A 10572-nucleotide genomic window follows, 5' to 3' on the forward strand; every position below is an offset into this window, starting at 1 on the left:
GCTCTAAAATTATCTTTTGTTGAGAAATAGTTAGAGGAATGTGTCAAGGCCAAAGACACATATTCCAACTTTTTGTATTCAAATCTTAATGTAGTTGAGATTGCATCATATGCTTTATGTGCAATTCTCACCTCAATTGAGTCCACCAAGGAGACATGGACTAAGGGTATGGATAGTCTGAAGGCTAATTTTGATGATTGCATGAGAATCATATCAACACAAGGAAGGACAACATTTGTGGATAGTTTTTGGACAGATCTTGACATTTTGACCTTTGTCATTAATGTCAAAGGGGGAGAAATACATATGAAAATTGTAAATTAGGTTTAGAAGATAAAAGTATTAAGTATATTGTAAGGGGAAGCATATATAAAGATGAACAAATTGTAATAGATGTTATGTAAGGTGTTATTTATTTTTGTGGTGTTAAGTTTTTGTCACTTAAGCCAAATTTCCCTATTTTATTGCCATCAATGCCAAAGGGGGAGACTGTTGACAATTGGCTAATAGTGATATGTAATTGTTGTCATTTATAGCAACACATGATGTACATGTTCACAGGAAACCTAAAAAAAAAGATACTTAGTGTTTGGTAATTAGAAAATTGTCTAAGTATAGAATTTGGTTTACAACAGTGCATTGTTTTGTTTATAACATGTTACTGACGTCATATTATGACTGGCAAAGTTACATGGAGATAGTATACATGTTGGTGATGATGTGTATAACCTCAAAAGTCAATATGGACTATACAGAATAGATATATTCGTGTTTTGATGGAACAAGACAACATAATTGAAGGAAAGCATTAATTTGTTTACAAGATAATTACTTGTCTAATTAGAGCCAACATCCTAGAAGTTTACTCTAAGTTTGAAAAGCGGTTTGTGGTCTTAGCCAACCTAGCAACAATTTTTCAAAAGGCATGGAATTTATGCAAATGACATTTTGCGATAAGAAGTGTGAAAGTGTTAGTACAATTACGAATTGTAAGATTGTGATTATATGCAAACTTTTGTGAAAGAGATATATGTGAAGTTTTATATGAGCTATTTGATGATCTAAGATCGAGTTGAAGATCAGAGATCAGTTAAGGAAGAAGATATAATACCTATTCTAAAATTTTGATTACTTGTTTGGGTAGTGAGCTCTTCTTGTAATTGGAAATGCATGTTTAGGTAGTGGGCTCATCTTGCATCTACTGTACCACAACTCTTAAAAGGGTTGGAATCTCCTAACAAGGATTCAAAGTCTCCTAACAGGGACTCCTTATACTAAATTTTCTCATTGACTCCTAACAGGGTCCATCCTCTAACAAGGAACTTATATATCATCATATAATCTAGTGGGTATCATCCCCACCAGGGTTTTCCCTTGGCCAGGGTTTCCCTAATTAGCAAAATATAGTGTTATGAGTTATCTTTGTGCATTGTTACTATTACTGTTCAACATTAATTTATTGCTTTGTTATGCATGGTTTAAAGGAAGTAATAATATCCAGTTGGCGACTAAAGTTTGTAGATTATTGATTCACCCCTCCTCTCAGTAATCCCTATTTCTAACAATGCTATCCCAACCTCAAATCTACTCTATTATCTATTTCACTATTTATTTAAAGATTTAAATTTCAATTTTTTTTCTTACAATTTTTCATATATAATAAATTTTTTATTGTATCTTAAGTTGATATTTTTATTTTCTAAAATCTTTATAATCACCTAACTTGATTATAATTTTAATAATATTCAATTAAAAAATATATTCTTTAATGAGAACTATATTCAATACAAATATCTAATTAATTTTAACTTTATATAAAATCAATATATTCATCACAATACAAAAAACCGAATTCCTCCAATTTATATTCTTCAAAATCATAGAATAAATCATTGGGAATTTCCAGGCAAAACCTTTGTACCACATCAATGGCCAATCACTTTTATTTTTTTAATATTGATTAAATTCTATTTCAATTAAATAATTCATCTCTATTCCGACCTCACTAATATATAAGGTAAACAAGATGATTCTAATTCGCCTCCCTCTGCTAGTACTTATTTAACCATTTAATGTAATTTTAATTTCTAAAGATGACCCATATTTTTATATTGCTTCTAAATTTCCAATTTCACTATCATAGAATAGTTTCATATCCCAACATTTTCTACAAATAATATAGTTTTAATTATATACTTAAAAAAATCTATTCATAGGAAAAATAAGCTCATATTATATAGTCAAATTCTGCACCTAATTTAAGTAAAAGCCCTTTAATTCTTCCAATACTACATGAAGACTAAAGATAACTTTTGAACTTTTGTCACATCAACCACCAAATCACTCACTCTTTCCAATTTGATCACCATGCCAACAAACTTTGAAAGCTCACACACATCTTAAAGTTGCTTCAAAAGCATAAAAAAAGCCCACATTACCCCAACTTTCATGTGCTCCCCTCACCCCACAAGAATGAGCGAGCCAGGGAAAGTAATAATTCCCAACGGGTCAAACAAGCCTAATGTCTTCTTTGAACATTTCCTAGTCCACACGGTCTAAGAAACCCAAGACTATGTACTTTTTCAAAGCATTTTGCAATTTTACAAAATCAAACATAAATATCCGCTACAAAATCTTTAAAAACACCTTACAAATATTTTCAATTTTCAAATTAGAGGATGCACATAGTTATAGGTATTAATATTATGACCCCCGAGGTGTTTATTTTTCTAAATTTATTTATATGGTTTTTTTTATAAGAGAAATATAAATTTTTATTTTATTAAATTTATCTAAGTTAATGGACTTTTGATCTATTGATAAAGTTGAATGATTCTAAAATGTTTACTAGAAATCTCTTAATCTAAACCTCTATCATTTTTTTATTAAAAATCTAATGTACAACTTCAATCTTATATTATTTTATATTATAAGATTTATATACTTAACAAAACTCAATTAATGATAAATTTTCATAGACTATAATGATTTCAATATCTTTTATTTTTATTTTGATCATATACATTTATTGTTGCTAATATTTTGGATCAAAATCTATGAGGCATCATTGAAAGCTAATAATAATAAAAGATAATTCAAATGGAAAATCATAATATTGAAAAAATTAACTCCTTTTTATTTGTAAGCGGTTTAATTTCACAAACTCTTACAAATTTCAATTTAAAATTTGAAGCTAGATTCATAGAAAGTATTGAAAACATTTAAACTCCTTTTTACTTTTTTAATAAACCATTCAATTTTACTAACTCTTACACTTTTAGATTTATAAAAATTATTGCAAACATACACTCATTTTATTTATCAATTATACAATTTTTTTATATGTAAGAATTGAATATAACACCTCTTATGAAGAGTAATATATTTGGTAAACTTATTAAGATGATTGGGGATGCATCCTTGAATATTATATGAACACTTAGAACTTTACCATCAACCATTTGATGTCACCAACTTTTATAAATTTGAATTTAAATTTAAAAAAACAGAATAACTTTTGTCTAAGTAGACATATTATGGTAGACATGATTTGGTCTTTGGTGTAGTGAGATGCCCCACCATGTCCAAGGGCAACAATACACCAACATATTCCAGGAAGAAGCAAATAATGTCATCAAACTCAATGCACAAATTACTCGTTTTTATCATTATTTTACTTTAGTCTTGTCATCAAGGCCTCAAATACTCTACTCTTCCCGAAAAAACGAAAACAATAAATCAAATCACAAGGTGCTTTTACGTCCGTCAACAAAATTGTATTCCAACTTGAGTTCCGCCGGAGCGGAAGACAACAAGAACACATCCACAATAATCAATAATCAGCTGCAGAAACCCTTTGTTTTCTGCCACTACTTATAAGATTGCGCCTAGGCTGATCGATATTCTTAGGCCAGGATGTCGCAGTGAAATAAGGTTAGAAGGATCTTGAAATTGAGCCTTTCATGGCTTATTTCGGCTGTGTATGGACCGATCTGCGGTCCTGAAGGCTAAAGCTTTTTGTTCTTTTAAGTTCTTTGGGTATCGAATTGCGATGGGGCAGGGGACTTCATCTGTGAATCCCCTTTACGAGAAGACTGAGGAAATCGAAGAGATTGATGGTAAAGACTATACCTTGAGCCTTCCCGATGAATGTCTTGCTTGCATCTTCCACAGTTTGGGCTCAGGCGATCGGAAGAAATGTTCTTTGGTCTGCAAAAGATGGTTCTACGTCGAGGGTTCAAGTCGCCAGCGCCTGTCTTTGGATGCGAGGTCAGATATATCCACGGCGATCCCTGGGCTGTTCAGCCGATTTGACCATGTGACCAAGCTGGCCCTCAGGTGCGACCGTAAAATGGTAAGTATAAACGACAATGCCCTCATTCAGATAGGAATTTATTGCAGAAATATCCAGAAATTAAAATTGAAAGCATGTAGAGAATTGACTGACGGTGGGATTGAGGATTTTGCTAAGCGCTGCAGTAATTTAACGAAACTGTCTTGTGGGTCTTGTACCTTTGGGGCTAAAGGTATGAATGCAATCTTGAAATACTGTGGGGGTTTAGAAGAACTTTCTGTGAAGAGATTGAGGGGTTTGGCTGAGGGGAATGTGGAGGCTATTGGGCCCGGGTGTGCCAAATTAAAGAGGATCTGTCTGAAGGAGCTGTATAATGGGAAGTATTTTGGGCCTTTGATTGCTGGTTCCAAGAATTTGAATACCTTAAAGCTGTTTAGATGTTCAGGAGATTGGGATAAGTTGCTTGAGGTTATTACCGATCACGTCAATGGGCTCGTGGAGGTGCATCTGGAGAGGTTGCAGGTGAGTGATATAGGGCTAACGGCCATTTCTAAGTGCTTGGGATTGGAGGTCTTGCATTTGGTTAAGATTCCAGAGTGTACCGATATTGGGCTCACTAGTATTGCTAATTCTTGCAAGAGTTTGAGAAAGTTGCATATTGATGGATGGAAGACAAATAGGATTGGGGATGAGGGGCTCAGTGCGGTGGCAAGGCGGTGTTTGAATTTACAGGAGTTGGTTTTGATTGGATTGAATCCGTCTGCTACGAGTTTGGGGCTTTTGGCTTCCAACTGCCTTATTTTGGAGAGGTTGGCTCTTTGTGGTAGTGATACAATTGGTGATATAGAGATCAGTTGCATTGCTGCTAAGTGTGTTGCTTTGAAGAAGCTTTGTATTAAGGGATGCCCTGTGTCGGATAAGGGGATCGAGTCTTTGATTGGTGGTTGCCCTAAGCTTGTTAAGATCAAGGTGAAGAAATGTAGGGGAGTGACTTGTGAGGGTGCAGATAAGCTAAAGGCTAACAGAGGGTCTCTGGCTGTTAACCTAGATTGCATGCCGTTGGCCATGCCGAATCTGATTACAGAGGAATCGTCATTAGAGATCGCTGGATCAAGCGTTCAGGGGGCCAGCACACCGAATGCATCTTCATCTAGCAGAGTTTCATCTTCCCTATCCAAGGCCAAGTTTTCACTTTTTGCAGGGAGGAACTTTGTGGCCTGTGCTTTTCTAAGACTGTCCAATGGATCTAGTGGATCTAATGGATCGTAAATGAATTATTGGCTTCAATTTTATGCATTGTCGGATGCAGAAGGCTGGTCCGTTTGTTGCTTTCATTTTTTTTGAATTGCCAAATTGGGCAAGCACGATGCAGCCAGTAATCTGACTTTGAAAGGGGTGATTATAAATCACAATAGCATGGCATTTTCAGTGGATATTTCATATTTGGCATTGATGTTCCTTGATGCAGGGTGCCGATATTTGCCCTGCCTCTGGAACATTTATCTGGAAGAACTGAAAATATTTGTTTACAATTACACCAAATATCCAATCTTTTGGTTTAACATTGATGGATTATGCACTTTGTCTGGTTGTAGAGAACATGTATGTTCAGAGCGTCTATTTGCTCAGCCAGGCTTTCAGATAAAAACCTTTTGGATTGATTTAGCGGCAGGTAGGTAGTCAGTCTTCTAAAAAAAGAATCTCTGCTTGCTAGCCCTGGGTTTCATAAAAGGCTTGTTTGAGTCCTGCAATTTGAGTAGATGCAATACAATCATTGCAGAAAAGGAATTGCATTGTCGTTTGCTTGCAGAATAATGGAAATGCTTTTTCATCATATACTATGTTAGAAAGATCTGTGGTTAAAAATTTGATTTATTATGCAAGATTTCTAGGTACATATTCCACGTTGCTTTTACATTTTTTGTGCATTTTCGTTGCATTTTACACTTTTAATGTTCCTTGCTTCTTGATTGTGGAAGAGTATGTGATAGCAAATATGGCAATTAGAGCTATCAGATTTCTACAATCCATAGTTTTAATAAGTTTGCTTTCTGGATTTGATTTGATGGCAAAAATTATTAACACAATCAGATCCAAAAATAAACTTATAATAAATATGGCAATGCTAAATTTATGGAATTTTCGACCAGCAATAATGGAGTTCTCTTATTTGAACTGAACCTGTAACTAAGATATTTGTTACATCATTCTGCTGAAATATATCATTTGAAAATGTGGTGTTGAATTTGTTCTGTGTTGCAAATAGATGGCATAACTGTCGGTTCCAATTTTCCCCTGTCGGAAAATGATTTTGAGTGTGTTTGGATACGAAATATTTTTGCAGCTATGTTTCAGATCACGCTCTGTAATCCTGTGGCCCATTATCATGATGAGATTTGTTTTTTTGAGTTGGACTGCAGAATTAGGTTCTTAAAAAAGAAAGAGATGAAGTGCACTCTTGTTTTCCTTACCCATTTCTCTCTCCCTAACGCAAAATAAATTAATTGGTCAAATTTGAAGAAAACCTCCATATCCTTTGCTTAGTTAATTGATATGCTTAAGCAATACCTTTTAAGCAAAAGACATTCTGACCAAGTGTGGCAAGTGAAGTAATGAAGAAAGTGGAAAATAGTGGAAATGTAATCTTAGGCCACAAGATATTTTTCGAGATCTGAGCAAGGCCTGAGAGTTCTAGTAGACATTGTTGACTGTGAAACGATATAATTTTAGGTAGAGGGTAGAATGGTTAATCGATGAAAACAAAAGAATAACCCATTTTTAAGTTATACGAGAAAGTTTTCTTTGAGGAATGCAATTGTTGTGCGGGGCAAGACACTCGACATTTGTCTCATTTATTAAAAATGATGTCAATGAACATAAAGATCAAATGGCTACAAATATTATTTTCTCTCTACATCTTGTATTATTGAGCTAGTGCACTAGATGTAATTGCTCAACACTATTATAACCTGTCTGAGACTCTCAACTACATTACAATCATGCATATTGTCAATTGGTAGCATGATTTTTCTTTCTCAACTAGTGCCTTTATCTAAACCGATGATATATGATCTGAAGAGCATGCTCTGAATGCTCTTCAGAAAGTATTACATTATCCTGTTTGGTGGTGCAGGCTCCGACTTTATTTATGCATTTCAGAAAACAATATATAATACTTTTAGTGACGTTCTTCCCCTTATTTAGTCTTGAGACAGTTTGAATATTATATGTTATCATCATTTCGTGTACTCTACTTGGTCTGGAATCGTCACATTTTAATGAGTTTGTGTTTTTTCTTTTGGGAATAGGCGTTTGATAGTTTTCGTCCAATTTATATAAACATCTGATGCTTATTCTATACAATAGAATGCCCTCAGCGATAAATTTGAATGGATCATTTTTTAATTTTTCCTTTTAATCTATGTAAAATTTATTCTTACGAGGAAATGGAAATATTTCTAGTGAGAATTTTATTTTATCTATGGGTATGACCATAACAGCTTTCATGTATGGTTTTCTTATAACATTGAAGCAGGAAAGGCAGAACTTTTTTCGCTTCCTATTTTCATATTGTAATATGACGATTTTGCTTGTGTCTGTAATGTATATATTTGCATTAGCTTGCACTTTTACCCCTTGTTTGTTATGTGCATTAAACGAATATGTGGAACATACTTATCATTCCTCCAGAGGTTGTGTCTGTAAAGCTAAATTCCGTGACTGAGACTGAAGCTCACTGCATTTTATTCTGGTTTCCACTGAAACTTTCCTTCTAGTTAATCTTTTAGAAGTATGCATTGGAACGATTGTTTGTTATGTATTGAAAAAAGTATCCAATACATGTTAGAAGAGCCAAGCGCTTCAGATGCTGAAAAATAAGATGGGATCAATCGAATCACCTAATATGGTTTCAAACAATGGTATATTTTACTCTCCTTGAGTGCTTCCTTTCAAAACATATTGTATAAAGGAGCTTCTTCCTAAGCCTGTATCCATCGAAATTTCCTAACTCGTCTTTTGAAATGTGCATTCAAACGATTCTTGTTATACACATGTTTAAAGAAGCATCTACCATCCATCATGACGACAAGAATGTTATATAACATTGAACAGCGATTGAGTTAATTAAAAAACTTGAAGTATAGACCGCAACAGATAAGTTTGTCACATCATTCCACAAGAGGAAACTGAAAGTTTGGCTTATTTCTAGAAACAAGCCTAATGTAAAAAAGGCTTCTTGTGAGCGCTCCATTTGGTCACAAATAGTGATGCATTAAATTCTGCGGGGAATGTTCTTCAAAAAGTATACTGTATGCTGGAGCTTACCCTTTCTTTGGTCTGCTTTTCTTTGAAGTTTTCTAGCTATTCTTGTAGGTGTGTCTTTTGGAATGGTGGTTGATGATTATCGGTCAAAAACACCATCCGGCACGACGTCAAAAAGACCTTGATGTTAACGGACGCCAACAATGACCTATAAGTCAGGTCTTCCATTCCACGTTAATCTTCACACAAAAAGATCAAAGTCGGATTTTTTCTAGAAACTTGTCGGCTGATAAAGTGTCTTTCTATAAACACTATCACCAATGAAAATGGATATTGGTGTAGAAGCACTATATATTCTTCTTTCTTTCCTTTTTTCTGTTCTACCGTGTACTTACTGTTGTGCGTTTCCTGTCCTTGCGCACACTATTTTGTTGAATAGGATGGAGTGTTGGTCTTTAGTTCCCTCCTTGTTCCTTTCCCTTGTGTTTGCTTCTTTTTGTGGTACGCTTTCAGCAATGGTTGGATTTTTGCGGTATTTGCAAGATACTCGTGTACCCAATTGATCCAATTTCTGAATTCAATGACAAAACATGAAAAGTTGCTTGAGTTCTTAACCTCTTTATGCGTTAGGAATTAGTTTGCCCATTAATTTTAATTGATGTGATAAACCTTCAAATAGTTTTCTTTTGGTCCAGTTAAATATATATTTTTTTGATAGGATAAGAAGCACTAAGGAGACCACAACAAAAAAGCACCAGGATTTAACGTGGCCCACATTAAGGGAGGCCACAAATAGGGGATGCCTTCACAAGAAAAAGAGACGGGCTAATCTCCAGAGAAAATGTACTAAAGACAAAACAAAGTCAACTCTTTTTTTTTCCAGATTTACAAAAATGTAGGTTTTTTTTTTCAAATTTTTTGTTACTTTCGACTACAAACTATGCAGAAGATCAAATGCTGAAATTTTAAGAAAAATTCTGATGTTTTTGATTTTTTTAAAATTGGTCAACAGTACAGTTTGTAGGAAGGATGGCCATGTCCCAAGTAAAACCCTTGGCTATTAAAACATGATAACCCATGAGCAATAAACAAACAATGATTGTAGTATTAAAACCTTGCTCCGCCTTTGGAATGGGAGGTGAATATGAATGTTGAACGGTATCCTCTTTTTCGTTCCATTTTCTCTGTACACTTGAGTTTTCCTTTCATGTCAACACTGTCATCTAAGATTTCTGGATTTTTTTCCTTTTAAGTGACGTGATTTCTCCTAGAGACGTGATTTCAAAGCTGCCTGTCACTTTCTCCATACTTGATCTGAGCTCGTTTGTTGCCTTATTGCTGCTCTTCCCCACTACAAGAGTGCCAACCACCAACATATGGAAGGTTTCGGTAGTGTTTGGTGGACCTTCTCATTAAGGGTTCCACCATTAGCATCAATTTTTTTTAACATTTTCCATTGAGTAATGGTGGAAGGAAACATCGTTCCACCAAGTAGCTTGACATTTCTTCGTCTGTTTAACACACTAGGTAACAACCTCATAGTCTTTCTGCCTCAGGGATTTAGTTCAAGTTATATCCTTTATATCTTGGATTAGGATGGAATTATGTGAGAATGTCTACCACATATGTCAAACCTTTAGTCTGCTGATGCTTATGTTCATCTTTCAATATTCCATCTCTTGATCACTTCTACTTCCAGCTCTTCGATTTTGCAATGGATATAGGATTGCACGTCTTCAATCAACAATTCTCTCGAAAGGATAGTGGATAGGGCACTCGGCGTGTAAATTTCGACCGCTTTGATTGATGGAGTTTGAAATGTCAAGGCATCTCAAAATTAATGACCAGAGCAAGAGTATTGGCGTTCTTTGCCATTGGAATTAACTGCAAGTACTCAAATCTTGCACTAGACCAATATGATAACTTGTAATAGGGTTAATGAAAACTGAATAGCAATTTTCTACAATGTTCTTTATTCAAACACAATAATTGCTCTATATTGCTCAAGATAACTT

At 34.6% G+C, this 10572-nt stretch overlaps 1 protein-coding gene across 1 annotated transcript; it reads left to right on the plus strand.

The window, feature by feature from the left end:
- The first annotated feature begins 3737 nt into the window (after positions 1–3737).
- Positions 3738–6128, plus strand: LOC149558429 (F-box protein At1g47056-like). Its single transcript, XM_089832677.1, has one exon. It carries the CDS (start codon positions 3983–3985, stop codon positions 5561–5563), a length of 1581 nt encoding a protein of 526 aa, XP_089688803.1. The 5' UTR covers positions 3738–3982; the 3' UTR covers positions 5564–6128.
- The last annotated feature ends 4444 nt before the right edge of the window (positions 6129–10572 follow it).

Source organism: Cupressus sempervirens, chromosome 5, assembly GCF_028749045.1.
Source record: "Cupressus sempervirens isolate cs-2001-9-10 chromosome 5, ASM2874904v1, whole genome shotgun sequence".
In the NCBI taxonomy this organism is placed as follows: Eukaryota; Viridiplantae; Streptophyta; class Pinopsida; order Cupressales; family Cupressaceae; genus Cupressus; species Cupressus sempervirens.